Source organism: Coturnix japonica, chromosome Z (genome assembly GCF_001577835.2).
Source record: "Coturnix japonica isolate 7356 chromosome Z, Coturnix japonica 2.1, whole genome shotgun sequence".
NCBI classification, from domain to species: Eukaryota; Metazoa; Chordata; class Aves; order Galliformes; family Phasianidae; genus Coturnix; species Coturnix japonica.
The window spans coordinates 26025063-26042298 of NC_029547.1; the positions used below are offsets into that span (position 1 = coordinate 26025063).

Sequence of the window (17236 nt, forward strand, 5' to 3'; positions counted from 1 at the left end):
CTCTTTCTTTCCGTCTTGTCTTTTTCTCTCTTTTTCTTTCTTTTTTCTTTCTCTCTTTTTCTGCCTGTCTTTTTTCTTCCTGTATTTCTTTCTGTCTTTCTCTCTTCGTCTCTCTTTCTCTCTTTCTCTCTCTCTCTCTTCCTCTCTTTCTCCCTCTCTTTCTCCCTCTCTTTCTTTCTTTCTTTCTTCTTTCTTTTTTCTTCTTTCTTTCTTTCTGTTCTTTCTCTTCTTTCTTTCTTTCTTTCTTTCTTTCTTTCTTTCTTTCTTCTTTCTTTCTTTCTTTCTTTCTTTCTTTCTTTCTTTCTTTCTTTCTTTCTTTCTTTCTTTCTTTCTTTCTTTCTTTCTTTCTTTTTTCCCCCACCAAATAGTTACTATATATATTGAAATGATTGTAAAAGATATATCAAAGGCTTTCATTCTTTATCATAAATACGTTCCATTTTCCAGTCAATGCATATCTTATTTCTTCCACCATTAATTCTACAATGTGGTCTCAATTATATCAGCTAAAGTGGGAAACAACCCTTCCTGACCCAAATATTTCTGAATTAATAAATGCTATTTATCAAACTATTATACAGATTAATGCACCACAACTCGCAGGATGATTAAAATGACCCTTTGCTATGAGAATCAGCAACACAGATCCATAGAATTAATTGCCAAAAAGTTCAATGTCATCTGGCATCTATCCTTTAATCTGTTAATGGTACTGAATATGACTATAGTCTTTGGATGTTAAAAGTGGGTGGTGATATTAAATCAGTTTTTCATTATTGTATGCATCTTGCCAGCAGAGTTTTACTCTTAAACTGTATTTGATGTCACTGAGGACTATAATCATGAACTGATGGCATTTACAGTCCAACTCTTTTAAAGGGAAGATGTTAATGGATAGAAGTAAGATAGAACTACATTTGAAACACACTGGATGATCACATAAATAAAACCTGCCAAGAAGTAACACATGCTTCATTAAAATAGTGAACAGCAAGAAAAATGTGTTCTTTCAAATAATTCAATTTGTTCATCTTCTGATTATGAAATCTGTTATTGCTGTAGATTTTCTTCTTAGACTGTTCTAATCAAGAAAATCACTGTCAGTGAAAGATGTGTTTTATATTTTGAAAGGTTTCTAAAGTAGTGTTGGCTTTGTAGATACTTATTTTCTTTATATTTTGGTATAAACATTGAAAATAATATGCATCTGTTCAATGGGAAGAGTATCACTGCTTGCAGATGGTCTTCACATCACAGTGTACGTACTGAATCAGAAACATCTAGGTTTGATGATGATCAAATCTAGTCATCAGCCAAACCTACCATATCCCATTACTGTATCACGTCAGTCAACATCATATACAGGTAGCTCTTAATTACCTCTAGGGATAGATAAGGCAGTGGACGAGGCTAGCCCAAAAAGTGGTAGATGTCTCATGCCTGGAAGAGCTCAAGGTCAAGATGGATGGGGCTTTCAGTAGCTTGGAAAGATGTCCCTGTTATGGCATGGGGATTAGAGTGGATGAATTTTAAAGTCCCTTTCAATCTGAACAATTTCTTGTTTAGTTTTTCTTTGAAATGACCAGCTTCAGTGCAGGTGTGTTCTCCAGTTAAGCAGAAGATTGCAGTGAGCAAGGAGGATCCTGCAGTGAAGGAACCCCAGGATGAGAAGAGAACCACCATGAACAACTAGCCCTCCTGAATGTGGCCAAGGAGATGTGGCAGCCCATTAGCAATGATGTAACGCCATCACATCTGCAAAGACAAGCCCTAGGGAGTCCAATCAACCAGGACATCAGTGAACACAGTGAGGAAACAGGTTGTGGCACAGCAGTTCACACAAGGAGGGAGCAAAGTAGACAGCTTTTTTCTCATCTGGGAACAGCAAGAAGCTGACTTCTATTGAAACAAATGTTGTGGTCAGCAACAGGAAAATCAAGCTGAGGTAGAAACTAAGACTTGGGAGCCACAGTCTTACTGATCTTCTTCTGAAGGGAACTCCAGAATCCAGAAGTCCCACTTAGAACCCAAGAGAAAAAGCACGCCCACCTCAATGAACTTTTAAAGCAATTGATCAGGTTCCAAAAGGAAACTACCACTCTGAGAAATGTGCAGAGCAAGATATTGATGCTTAATATCATGCAGTGACACAGACAGATTTTCAGCTCTGTATTAAGTCCCTGCAAAGGGAAGATGCTAAGCTGGCTTCTAAACTTGAGGTTACAGGCCAAACTAACATGCAAGAAAAGGGAAAATCCCAGTGCCACCAAAAAGTTGAAGGGTCCTGGTAACTGGGAACTCCTTGCTGAGGGGTACTTGAGTTCCCTATTTCCCATCCAGATAATCTCTCTAGAGGTTTACTGTCTGCCTGGGATGTGTTTTGAGACATCAAGTAAATGCTACTGAGTATGATGAAGCCAGCTGATTACTATGCTTTTCTACTCCTTCAAGTGGGGCCACAGGAGTCTTTAACAAGAAAATAAAACATTTAAAAGTGACTTTAAATCCCTTGGGATGACACAGAAGAGATTAGAAGCAAAAGTAGTGTTTCTTCTGTCCTCCTGATTGGAGACCGAGACCCTGGAAGAAGAAAGAGAAACAGCTGAATAACTGTCTGTATGGATGATGCCATGCTTAGGGCTTTGGGTTCTTGACCTTGGCCAGGCCTTTGAGAGATCAGACATGTTGATGCCATGTGGGATACAACTGACTAGGTGGGGCAACAGTATTCTGGGAAGGAGTTGTCTGGGCAGATCAGAAGATCTTTAAATCATATTTGATGGGGGAAGGGGATGAGCTTTTACGTGTCAGACAAGACTCAGAGAATACTGAGTAAGAAATAAGGAAAAAACCCTGAATTTTACCAAAGAAACTGATTGTGCCCCGGTGGCGCAAGTGTAGGAATGCCACATTGCAACACCGGAGGCCCTGGGTTCGAATCCCCCTGTGGCGCAAGTGTAGAAGTGCCGCTCTGCTACACAGAGGCTCGAATCCCGGGGGTTGGAACTCGATGATCTCTAAGGTCCCTTCCAACCCGCACGAGACTATGATACTATGATACTATGATGCTATGATACTATGATACTATGATACTATGATCAGGCTGAGAGATTATGGGTTAAATTTAGGGACTAGTGGTCCCTAATTTTAGGACAACTGGTAGGCAGTCTCCTAAAGGTTGTCTAATCAAGGAAAGGCTGTGGATGAGGCCTTCTTGCTTCAACTAAAAGAAGCATTATGTTCACAGCCTCTCATCCTGATGGGAGATATCAGTCACCTGGATGTCTGCTGGGAAAGCAACGTGATAGGCAGTAAGAAATCCAGGGGACTCCTGGATTGCACCAAGGATAACTTCCTAATCCAAGTATTAGGTAAATTATCCAGAGGAAAAATGTTACTGGATTTGGCGCTCACAACTGCAGGTGAGATCATTAAAGAGATTAAGATCACCTGTAGGCCAAGCTAACCTATGATCCCTGGGCAGACTGCTCCAATAGAGAATCACTGTGAAGAAACTTTCCTAACATTCAACCTAAACTTCTATTTCTGGAGCTAGCAGTAATTTCTCAGATATTATCAGTTGTTGCCTTCTAAGAGAACCTCACTATTTTCACCATTAAAGTAGGGAGCAATGATGTCCCCTCCTCTGTTTCTTCTTCTTGGGACTAAACAAGCCCAGATAGATGAGATACTTCTCATGACACTTATCTTCCAGTTCTCTGCCATCTTTGTTGCTCTTCTCTGCACTTTCAAGCAATTCAATGGGCTTCTTGTAGTGATTACAGTATTTGACATGTGTTCTCACCCGTGTCAGATCCAAGAGGCCTATCACTCCACTAGCCCTGCTGGCTGCTCAAAACAGCATGCCATTTGCCTTTGAGTACATAAAGGGATACTGCTTGCCTGTGTTCAATCAGCTGCTGTCCAGAAAGCACACCCAGGTTCTTTCCTACCAATCAGCTTCCCTGACATTCTTCTCCAAGCCTGCACTGCTGCATCAGTATATCATCAAGCATATTGACAGTCTTGCCAAACTTGGTACCACTTTTGAACTTGAGGGTGCACTGGATTCTCTCATACAGATCATTGATAAAAATGTCAAAAAAAAAAAAAAAAGAAAAAAAAAATTAAAAAAATAGACTTTGTGATAATCTGTGGGGGAATGCCAATGGTGAGTGACCAGCAAATTGAATGAACACTTTGAGACTCACTACCCAGCCAGTTCCTTACCCAGGGAACGGTACATTTCTTCAAAGCATAAGCAACCAGTTTCTCCAGGAAAATATTGTGTGAGACTACTACTAAAATAAGAAGTATCCACAGTCTCTCTCTCATCTATAAAATGCATTATCTTGTCACTGAAGATGATGAGGCTAGTGAGGAAGACTTGACTTGCAGAAATCCAGGCTGTCTGCTTCTATTGTTTTTTATGTGTCATGAGATGGAGCTCAAGATAAAGTGCCCCATGGCCTTCCTGGCTACTCAGGTCAGATTGACAGGTCTGTAATTATCTGAATCCTACTTTCTGCCCTTCTTGTATGTGAGCATCACATTCATCAATCTCTAGTCAAATAGAACTCCTCTGGTTAGTCAGAGCTGCTGATAAATTATTGAAAGAGGCCTGGTGAGTACTTGCGACAGCTTCTTAGATAACCTTGGAACTGGACACATTCCACCTGGTCCTACAGACTTGTGAACATTCAAAACAAGAAAGAGTTAACTTACAGTTTCCCACTAGATTTTAAGGACTTCATGTTTCTTCATGTTGCTTTCTGTCACCATCTTAAAAATTAATGGTCTGGTTACCCTAAGAACAATTGTCCTTTCTAAGAAAGACTAAGGAAAATTTTTCTGAGGGAAAGCTTTCCTTTCCTCAGTCTTATCCTCATCACTGTGCTTCCCCTCTCATCAAATAAAAGATGGAGAGTCTCCTTATTTCTCCTTTTGCTACTGATGTATTTATCAAAGCATCTTTTATCATCTTTTTCTACAGTAGCCAAACTGAGTTCTGCTTGGGCTTTGGATCTTCTAATTTTCTCCCTATACAATTTTACAGCAGCTCTGTTGCCTTCCCCTTTTTCCAAAGCTCATAATTCCCTTTTGATTTCTGAATTCCTGACTATGTACTTGGTGAGGCATCTCTGTAACACGAAAGTCTTGAACCCACCAAAAGAACACTGAATAATAGGATGAAATAAAAACATCAATAAGCTAGCAACCATATATACAAGTTACCGTGACACCTGAATGGGATTTAAAATACTACCTAGATGTAGTAATATTAATAGTAATATTACCTCTTTTGTATCTGGTTTTCATATGCAACTCTAAGAAGAGCTCAGAGCTTACAACCATAAATAATAGCTTCAATCCATCAGTTTGGAATAATACAATTTAGATTGTGCCACATTGCCATTAAGTATACCAGAAGACTGGACTGGATCCTGACACTGAGCCTTCTGGATTATTTATCCTATCAATAATAAAATAGATTTCTAGTATTACTGAGATTGTCACAGAGGTGAAGAGATTTCCATTCTTCAAAGAAATGCCACTTGTAGTGTCAAATGATAACATAGTGTTGTACTTTCCTTTTTTTTTTTTTTTTTTTTTTTTTTTTTCCCTGAGCACACTGCCAGTAGAATGGAGAATAATGTAAACATTTTCTCATCAGTAGCCTTATAGTATGTGAGAATCAGGTAAAGGCACCAGAATAAGGTCAAATGTTAAACTGCAATGCAAAATGCAATTTAGCATTTGTTATTGGCTTAGCAAACACACCACTAATGAACCAGACCTTTATTAGAGTTCATATCACTGGTGATTAAGCTTTCTCTGACAACTCATTTCACCTCCTGCACTTTTACATTACACTTTACAATAGGAAAAAGAATAAAATAATAATGCCAAGATCAAGCACTTTGTGTTCTTTATTGCAACTTAATGTCTGCAGTGTCTTCTAATTTCAGTAACTTGAACTTTGTTTCAATTCCTGTAGGCTAATTCAAATAAAACCATAAAATATTCTAGCAACCAAAACTTCTTACACTAGTAAATTAACAGCATATCAGTAATAATATTATTTCCTTAAAAAAGGGAGAGGAAGACAGTGAAAATGTGCAGTACCTCATCTAGTTCCATTTCATCTGGACTTTCCCATGGTTTGATAAATTTTCCACGAGATCTCTTCAAGGGTACAATAACTATGTAATAGCCTCTGTAAAAGAAAGAGTGGGACAAAAGTGAGGCTGAAGGAAAAGGAAAATAAACTGACGGAGTATGTTTGTTCAGAGGGGCTCATAAAAACTGTCACGCACTAAGAAAGATTCCAGCCTTTCAAACATATCTGCAAACATTCCCATTTTGAGAATAAATTTTGGTATAAAATACTTAACAAAAAATGGTACTAATTACCTTCCTTTTCATTGAAACATATAAATATGTATAGAAAAAATTACAGTGTTCTAAAATGCCTGCATATTTGACTGCAGTTTGTTGTTTTGTTTGAAATACAAGACCCATGGGACGTTTGTGCCCTACCACAACTAATATGAAAACAAAAGAATAACATAACATAAAATAATTCAAACCCCTAAAATGAAACATTGCCCCATTTTTTTCCACTTTCATGTAAAATTTGAATAGTATGTTAACATAATGTTACTGTAACAGAAAGTAAAACTACATATCATAAATTCACGCGTTCCACACACACTCTCTTCACTTTTGAGTATCAATTACCACCAGCTTTTCCTACTTAAGTATTCTTTTCACAGTCATAGATGTATGTTCTCTTTACAGCTAGGATTCACATTTCCTCAGTTTTCCACTCAAAGGTTTTCCTGAAAATATTTTGCTTTCTCTGCACTCCTTCCTTCACTTCTGCCTGTTTCTCAACCAAACATTTCATATGTGTCTAAAGAAACAGTAGAACAAACAGCATGAAATCCAGGATGGTATAATGTGCTATCCAAGAAGTCAAGCACTCCTCAGCTCAGAGAATGAAAAACAGCTGTTTCCAGTAACAAGATCACTAAGATCTTGGTCTCTATTATTGAAAATAATTTTAGTGTCTTCTGTTTCTGCCTCCTTTTTCCTTTCATTTATTTATTTATTAATAAGTAAAGGAGGAGCCTAAAGAAAAGGACTTGCCTTACAACTAATCAAAAACTTGCCCAGTCTAAACCAACTCTATAAACTCTCTTTGTCTCATATTGTCTCATATGTCTCATATGAACCATGCATATCACTGGTTCATTTTAATGGTCTCTTCTTAAATAAAGCACTTTCCTCTAAAATAAATCTAACAACAACCTGTATTATTAACCACTGTTCTAAATGCTTAAGATCTTGACACACAATAGTATTAAGAAATCTGAGATATTTATTGGTAGAAATGCAAAGCTCTAACAGAACGTAGTTAAACAAGAATTGTAGCCACAGATCTGTAACTTTTCTCTTGCTGTATTTTCAATATTTAAAGAAAATTTGTGTCACACGTTCTTTACAGTAGAAACAAAAAAATAATCTGTAAGAGTTATGTTCTTATTAATTATTGAATCTGCTTGAGTTCAGATTTTAAAGCTCAGCATGCATATTAAACAAGTGTTCAGATTTTTATTTTTTTCCTTGTTACCTTAATTTTTTTTATTAGTTTTGTGAAATAAAAATATTAAAATATCTGTAGTAAGATGCTTTCTCAGCTTCATAATGGTCATCTATACATGTAAACATATATTTTTCCCAAACATATATTAGGATTAAATGTGCAACCACATTTCTGAAGTTATCTGATTGAGAGGTATGTCAGGATCCTAAGTCAGTAAGAGCTGCAGGAATCTGCCAAGATTTTTGATAGGGCAACAAGACAAGTAAAGATGTTATAAATAAATATAAAAACTTCTTAAAAGAAGTATAATTGGGTTCTAAAATGCAATACTAAAATTTTTTTAACACAAAAAATTGCAAGTGACATAAATAGCTCTTCTGTCACATTCACAGGTAGCTTACTTGCTCCCAAGTCAGGATACCAAAGGATTCAATTTCTTCAATGATTTATATTCAGTTATTCCCTTTCCCCAAAACTGTCTTTCATCAGACTGATGAGAAATAAACTATAAAAATAATTTCTCAGAAATGACAAGAAGACAAGCCAAATGGTCATTTAGGAGAACACGTATTGGACGTAGTGGCTGAAGTAATGTTCTCCTAAACATAATCAGACCTGAAGAAAGATTAGTTGACAGCATGTTGGAGTACTCTGAACTAAAATATCTTGAACCAATTAATAAATGGGTTCTTTAGTGAGTGTCAGTGGGTCACACCTGCTTAGTAACTTTGGAAGACAGGAGTGAAAACTGTGAAATGCTTAGGAATGTAGAAGTAGCAAGTCTGTCCATTATGAGTATTTTCTGAAGAAAAAAAAAAATGACTTTTCGCAATCACTGATGTATGGAATTTCTACATGTGCATCTTGCTAAGCCATGTCTGTAACTCTAGAAACCAGAATAGAGGATTGAAAAGAAAACTGTCATTTCTAACTGTCAATTAAAAATTTAAGGCAAATTAGTAACCTAGATTTCTATTAATTCATGCCAGACAGAAGTAGTCCAATTGGCCAGCTCTAATGTAAATGCAGGGGAATTTTACAGCTCCCTTGATATAAATGTATATTTTCCTTGAAGTATTTCCAAAGTAGAATATATTCATGTTAACATTTTGAACTACATTTCTTACCAATCTATGTGGTAGCTGAATTGCTACAATTGGCAATGGATTCTTTCTTTGTTTTATTCAAACTAGTTACCTGATTTAAAAAACAAACAAACAAACAAACAAACAAAAAAACCAAAAAAAATCCAAACGACAATGACAAAAAAAAACTATTTCCAGTATTAATTCATACAAGTAATCAGTCAAATGAAACTTCCTCTACTATGCTAAATTTTCCCCTACACAGAAAAAAGAAATATCTTCAAAAGTCAAATGAAGGATTTTATCCTTCAGTAGTCTCATTGCATAATTTTAACCTGAATATCAAAATTCCATGTCTTAATTTTGTTTAGTTTCAAAGAGATTTAGGGTATAATAATGTTTGCTAGGAAGGCAAAAACTTACTCTTGACGTGCTTAAGCCTAACTTTAGGACAATTTTCTCCTTTTCTAAGGCATTTGACATGACGAACAAATCCTTGAAAAAGCAGATTTACTAATTTATATAGTATCCACAATGTATATTTATTTCCTTTTCAGATTCAGAACAATTCATACAAAACAACAATTGAGAATTGTTCCTTTTACATCAGTTCCTTATACATCATTCAGACACTGAAAATGAGCTAGATGAACTTGATAGAAGCGGCCTCTTTCTTTTTCTTACTAACAGACACTTTTATCAATCAAGGAACATCCAGCATGTAAATGTCATTTTCACACTCTTTCACAATTTCTTCATGCATGCCTCCCACTCGTAACTTTGATCATCCACTAAGACTTTCAGTACATACAGAATATTTTAATGCTGAAAGCATGAATATCTTAACAGTAAACTGAAAAATGAAACAGTTCACATATACATATATTGCTTCAATTAGTGAAGGACTGTGAAGTTCTGTTATTTCTAGCTAACTACTGAAAACATAGCATCTCTTTAAAAAGATATTATTTGGTCTACTATACTTTGTTTGATTATGCTATTGTATGCACTTTTGTTTATTTGTTTGTTTTGATAAATTGATGGTAAGTGAGAAACATGAGGCTTGCTAGATCCAGTCAGTATTTCGAAGGCTGATGTCTTCTATAAAATGCAAGACTTTACCAACATGGACGATTCCGAGGGAGATGCTTTGACAAAAAATTGCTTTGAATTAGCCAAAATACAAAAATGAAAACATTTTTCATTTGATATGTTTCCTTCATGAGATCCGTCTGACCAAGCATGTTGTGGGCTCTGCTTAAGTTTCTACTCTGTATGATCATCAAACACTAAGATAACAAAAATTACTTCTGTTCTCTTCAATAAGTTTTAAAGGCACTTAAAACATTATTCTCAATCTCATTAGCATTTACCTATAATCTATTGGAGCAAGTAATTAACTATTTCATCTTCACTGTAATTAGTATCATTGAAAGATTTCCAGTGTAGGAGAGATATAAATACTAGCATATACTGTACCCACACAGAAAAACAAGCAGCACTTATGCCAACAGTTACAATAAAAAAAAAAAAAAAAAAAAAAAAAAAAAAAGTTGTTCTTCTCCTAAAAGATTCCTATAATTTTAAATATTCTAGCAAACCACTTGCATGTCTAAAACATGAACAGGATTTTCCTTTCAGTAATTTAGTTGTGTTGGTATGTTATTCACAGAGATAGAACTCTTTTTTTTTTTAGTTTTTTTTTAGTTTTTTTGCTATATTAAGGTATATTACAACTTGCCAGAATACATATATGCATATAGAAAGCAGTTACATTTTTTACAATTGTTAATTGGACTTCATTCATTTAATGTTTCTTTGTAGCTGTCACTTTTTCTTTTCTTTTCTTTTCTTTTTTTATCTTCTTTTCTCTTCTTTTCTTTTCCTTTTTTATTTATTTATTTTTTTTCTTTTATCTTCTTTTCTTTTCTCTTCTTTTCTTTTCTTTTCTTTTCTTTTCTTTTCTTTTCTTTTCTTTTCTTTTCTTTTCTTTTCTTTTCTTTTCTTTTCTTTTTTTTCTTTTTTTTCTTTTCTTTTCTTGTCTCTCTTCTCTTCTCTTTCTTTTAACATTTATAAGAAAGAGCACTGACTCTTTCCACTGCTATCTCCTTCTGCTGTCTAACCAACAACCCTGCAAGTTTTTCCTCTGTGAGTGCCCTGCCTCATAAATCTTTTTTGACTCAGCATTCCTTAGCTGCATTTGTTACTGACCAAACCTTACTCAATCTAACACTAATGGCTACATTTTTCAAGTTTTCATCCTTTTACTGTCTCTTAAGTCACTTAATTCAGGACTTCACCTGCCTCAAAATTCTCAGTAATGAAAAGGGAGAGAAACATTCTGAAGACCTGTCAGTTAGAACACACTAGCAGAGGAAAAGTGGAATCCCCAACTATTTTTAATGATTTACTCACTTTCTTCCTCATGTCCTTTACATTACAGATGGAAACTTTACAGACCAGCAAAAGTAGTAACACTTATTGATTGTACAGTGCTTCATATTTTCTTGTCAAATCTTCATTGTCTCTCCTTTCTAATCCCTGCTGACACAGTTCTGTCAGCTATTAAGTCCTATTTCTGCTAAATTTCTTAGCACCTTTTCACTCCAAATGGAAATAACCTCTATCAAACTCTGTCAAATCTTTCATCCAAGTCTTCTATTTTCTTTTTTCAATTGTTTTATTATTAGTATTATATTTATTTTTATTTGGTTTTGTGTTTGATTGTTTTTTAAAATTGGACTAGTGGAGAGGATCTGAAATTTTTATCTTAAAAAAACTTCAGAATTAATTCGCTTGAAACAACATAAGTGTAGTAACAGCCCTACAAAATTCTACATAGTTCTACAATGTGATCTACTATTTCATGTTGCTGCAGGTGGATGACCCTACACCAGTAGGTTATTCATTCTCTACATGAGGATACATTTTTTGAAAAACAAACAAACAAACAAACAAACAAAAAACTGGCTTCTTAGCTATCCTTAATTAATGAAGAAAAAAGTTGTCTATGAAACATCTCAAATAGAACATATTTTTTGTATTTTTTTTTTTTTTTTGCCATTTATATATCCAACCAGAATTTACTACATACTCAGCTAAGTGATAAACTGCTATCCACTGTTAATCCAAATACTTCTGCAGAGAGCTGTACCCCTTATTTGAATAAAGCCCTGGTGCACTACTACATGTTCAGTTTTTATTAGCAGAATAGTAAGAATTATCAATGTCACCAAATCACTCACTTTATATTCTCATTTGATGGTACTTCTGGAAGTTCCACAGTTATCATGCCATCTAAGTTGGTTTTTCCAATGAAGACAGGCTTGGTGCGAAGCACATCTGGTGCAGTCTTTGCTGTCACTCTGTGCTGAAGACCTCCAGCACTGTTCCCTCTGTTTGTCAGCACAAATGAATACGATGTCTCTGGCTTCAAGTTAGTGATCAGTTTTTGAGTAGCACGTCCATCAACCTCCATCACCATTTTGCCATCATCATAAAGGATCTAAGTTAAATGTATAAATTCAGTACAATTTTTGTTACTAAGGGAAAGCAACAGATATCATCACATTCAGGAAAAAATGTGCTATATTAAAGTAGAGTTAGCACTCCTAAGGTCCAGTTTCACTTACTCAACTTCAGTAGCTTTGCTTGAATCAACTATTTATATCAAGACACACTTTCCTTAAAGTACCTTTCCTTATTTCAGTCATTCTCTATATTCAGAAAGATTTTAGCATCTTTTAGGTAATAAAATACTGTTCTTCACTGGCCACTGCCTGAGATGACAGGTCATGAAAAGTCACACAGAAGTGATGAAAGTCTTTTTATCTTGGCTGATGCTATAGTTAGTGGAAAAACAGAGTTTGAAAATTAATCATTGTAAATTTGAGATGAAAAGTCAAAAGGAATTCGTAGTCATTACAGAAAACAGTAAAAAAGAAAACTGTTCTCTTTTCATTGTTTAGTCTAAAACATAGATTGCAATGAACTACAGATCAGCAAGATATTTGCACCATGCATAACAAGCATCATCAGTGTGACTTGAAAACACCACAAGAAGTTCATAAAGCCAAAGGACTTAATTTAGCAGCCTGGGTCAGTGTTGCTGATTAGTTTGCGTTCTTCAATATAGTAATACATAACCCCCCCCCCAAAAAAAAAACAAAAAACAAAAAACAACAAAAACAAACAAACAAACAAACAAACCCAATGCAAAACACACACACACACAACAAAAACCAAACACATAATTCAGCAAGGTACTTAAGTTGTTGAATGTTATCCTCTAATTTTCCTTTTACATTCTATCAAATAAAAAGCAACCTACTTTGAAAGGCAAAGCTGAGTTGTAGTTTTCTGGAATCTCCCAAGACAGCAAAACTGAAGTCTTCATTACTGCTTTAACATGAAAATTTTTTGCAAACACTGCTGGAAAAAAAAAAGAAATTTTGTATGTAAACAATATCTTGGAGTTTAGATTTTGTCATATTTCCACAGCTACCTTGGTGTATTAGCTTCCCATTTGGATCAAAGAAATGAAATTAATTCAGTTCTCCTACCTGTTCATTCACATCTAAATATTACATTCTAAGTCATTCTCACTCTTATCTAATGACAATCCAACATGTACATTCTCCTTACCTGTAAAAATTGTGAAGATGTTAGCCAGAACTTGTTTGGCAAGGGACAACTGAATTCTAAGGCATCCAAAACATATTAAGATTTACATACTTTACCTTTTGTGTTTGTTGAACCTATTTTTATGAATGGGCCGGTCAGTTTTATTTACAGCTTCAAAAACACTGATATCCAAAGACCGATACTCCTTTAAAGGTCAACGCCATAAGCAGACAAATCCTACCTTGATCCACTGGTAGTGTCCTGAACTGGACACTTGGACTATATGGACCAGGCCCTTTGCTTGTGTGGGCACGTACTTTTACATCATATGTGGTATCTGGTTTTAAGCCAGAAAGTGTCATAGTGGTATCAGCAGGAACAACAGGGAGTTCAACTGGCTGGTAAGCAACATTGATATCTCTGTACAAGATGGTATATTTGGTGATAATGCCATTTCTCTCTGCCAAGAGCGGCATCTGCCAAGTTAATTGAACTGATGTAGAAGTAGAACTTTCTGAGTGGAGATTTTGAGGAAATCCACTTGGCACTTCTTCAGGAACAGAAATCTCTTTAACCATCTCCTCCCCAAAGCCCACTTTATTTCTAGCTGAGAGCCTGAAGACATAAGAAGCTCCTTTGTGAATGTCTGTAGCTGTGAAATGATCTTCTTTTTCTGAGAACTCCATGGTTGTAAATGCATCCACATCCTTGCGACCAAATTTCAGGCGGTAACCCTGCAGCGGGCCAAAGGTGTCCACAGGAGGGTGCCACTGAATTAGAGCTGTATTCATCTGTGTGTGGCTAATCACGAGTCGAGGTTTTCCTGGAACTGTAGCAGAAATTTATTTAAAGATGATAAATAGAAACAGAACTGCACATAAAATTACTGAGGATAGCTTTAGCAGGAATATGCATAATTTTCCCTTCCCTCACTCTTCATTTCACAAATTGCAACTTTTTGAAAGAAATAATGTCTGCCTCCTGCACTATTGAGTCATACAGTGCAGTGAACTATAATAAAGTTATCAATTGTTCATTTTTTCCTTATCATTCTACATACTACACTTTATAAATACAAAGAACATTCAGAGGCAAAGGAGTTAGAAACATCAATGAAGAAGTAGAACTTCAAACAGACATCTTATGAATGCCTCTGTCCTTGTTTAAAAAATAAAACTGTATTGCAATAAGCAATAGCTTAATTAATCCAAGTTACATTCCTATCATTCCTGTAGTAGTAGTAATAACAGAAAAATTAAAAGTCTGTAAATCTGTCTAACGTACTTCTTGCAACTGAATGGTAAAATGCTGCAGGAAGAAAGTCAGTTTCTTTGTGCAAATGAACTGGATTTCTTTTGGAGAGCAGCACGTGTAAAGGAAGCTCTTTTGTATTTGCACACCAGATAGGTTTAAGTGCTTAACTTAGGCCTAAGAGGCCAAACTGTTGATTCATCTTTTACAGAGGTTCATACCATAAGCGTAGTGGGCACATTCATTTTAGAGGACCTAATTTGCTCCTTGCTAATGTGATAATAATACAGCTCATATAATATATATTTTAGGGCTCCTGATATAACTTCATTTCAATTACTGTTTGTATTCCATTACATATATATATATATATGTATATAAAATCAACTATTTATATTTGCTTTCATGTTTATATATTAAAGAAATATTTCTATTCCAAATATATGTTTCTATTACAATTAAATATTTAATAATGGAGCAAATCCATCAGTATACATATATTTCTTGTTCATTGTGTGCCAATATCTGACAGGTCATGATACAATAGTGGTTTTTTAGGTAGTACTACCACAATAATAGTGTTCCATGACAGCAAATTATTTTAAAGAATATTTGAAGCTTTCTTGTACGAATATAATTCTTGCATTGCGAGTTTTGGTTCCCAAATTGTTGAATTATTTTTAGTTCTCTGACACTCAAGCAAGTTAGACTCCTAATGTCAGAACTTCTGACTTCCATTCCAAAATTTATTAGGAAAAAGGACAGAAGAATGGCATGGCATGGCTTAAGAAAAATATCTTTCCTCATTAGATCTACCAACAATCAGTGCTAACATTGCTATTACTTGAATTTGAATTATAGTTAGTTTTTATACAAATTTTACAAATACCCTTCCTTTGAAATGCCTAACCCATCTGCAGATACACTCCTAGGAATTTTTTACTTCCATTACATAAAACTCTGGCAGTTCTGCCTTTATGGAACAAAGAAAAGATTACGAAGGATGTTAACACGCTGTATTTGTCTCTGCATAATAACTATTACCGAAACCTCTGCAGCATACGGAAGAGAACAAGAGTCCACACAAATAGAATAACTCCCCCATCTTTCTATAAGGAATACCACTGAAAGTTGTTGTGATTTATTAATTTGATGCACTGCTTTTATTTCCACTCCCCACAATGGTGTATCTTAGAATAAAGTTAATTTTTACTTTGATGGTATGTAAAGATAAAGAAATTAGTACTTGTTATTTATCAGAAGAACATTAAAACATACACTGTGATTTAAGTAGTAAATAACACGTATTTTTAAAAATTTTAATATGAAGACTATGTGATTCTGAGAAGTATATTATTTTTTGCATAGAACTGAAAAACAGAACTCTGAGAATGACATGAACTTGTTAAAATGAGCCTGGAGGAGGGCCATGAAGATAATTAAATGGCGAGTGTAGGCTGAGAGTTAGGATTGTTCAGCCTGGTGAAGAGAAGGCTGTTCTTGTAGCAGTCTTCCAGTAGCTAAAAGTGACCCACAAGGAAGCTGGAGTGGGGCTTTTTGCATGCCCAGGTAGACAATGTATAAAGGGTGGATTTAGATTAGATATAAGAAATATTTTCTTCACTCTGGTTGTGGGAGGCACTGGAACAGGTTGCCCAGACAAATTATTGATTCATCTGTACTGTAAACAGTCTAGGCCAGGTTGAATGGAAGTTCGAACAAACAAATCTAGAGGAAGATGTCCCTGTCCAGAGAAGCAGGATGGAAACAGATGATCTTTATTGTTCCTTCCAACTCGAGTTATTCTATGATTAAGGAAGAAAATGTTATGATCTCTTTTTTTTTTTTAATTTTTTTATTTTTTTATTTCTTGATATCATTCAGTTAGTATCTTCCTTAAGTAGTATCAATTGTGAATATCACAGTCTTGTGAGAAAAATGCAGGATTTTGTACAGCCCGACATATAAAAGTGTCATGAAATTGCAATGTTTTGAAATTTCTTCTGATTACAATCCCTGAATTTGCAAAAATTTGAAATGAAATTAAAGTCCATGAAAAATATATTTTCAGATTTACTGAAGTAAACCTTCATAACTATGTAGCAAGTTGCCTCCCAAATTATGATCATATCACTCCATCTGTATCACTGTTATTACATCAGCTCGTTGTGACGACATAGTATTGCCATTAGAAGGATATTCAAGCTGCTTGTGATAAATTATGATTGTAATTTGTTTCTGTTAGCTGCTAGGAAGTATGCCAACTGTCTCCACAAATATTTTCTCCATACACACACACACACACACACACACACACATACACACAAATGAGGTAGAAAATGGAACAGTGATCTTTTTGAAACACTGATATTTTTCAGATCTATAGCTATGCATGGATTAAACTTAGAATGAATTTTCTATTTCAAGTGTGTTGTCCATCACGGAGAACAAATTCCACATAATAGGCAAGCAGTTGTATTAGGAGACTTAGCAATTTAAAGTTTGAAATAATTCTACAGGAAAAAAACAAACAAACAAAAAAAACCCAACAACAACAACAAAAAAACCTTTGATATCACTGATAAGTAAGTAATCTTGTTTGTTGTCAATATCTTGTAAATAATATCAAATTTTCACTAATAATTTTAGATTTCCTACTATTTTGAGG

At 35.0% G+C, this 17236-nt stretch overlaps 1 protein-coding gene across 42 annotated transcripts in view; it reads right to left on the minus strand.

Annotated features, from left to right (window-relative positions):
- PTPRD (protein tyrosine phosphatase receptor type D) overlaps positions 1-17236 on the minus strand; it is a 1051440-nt gene that overhangs the window by 106332 nt on the left and 927872 nt on the right. For 18 of the 42 annotated variants that reach the window (XM_032441550.1, XM_015848950.2, XM_032441546.1 and 15 more), the window contains 4 exons: positions 13559-14146; positions 13025-13125; positions 11940-12199; positions 6127-6217 (listed from right to left, as the gene is read on the minus strand). In XM_032441550.1, coding sequence (XP_032297441.1) covers positions 6127-6217; positions 11940-12199; positions 13025-13125; positions 13559-14146 — 1040 coding nt within the window. The remainder of the gene's footprint in view (positions 1-6126; positions 6218-11939; positions 12200-13024; positions 13126-13558; positions 14147-17236) is intronic. The other 24 variants (XM_015848960.2, XM_015848938.2, XM_015848951.2 and 21 more) reach the window with 3 other exon arrangements.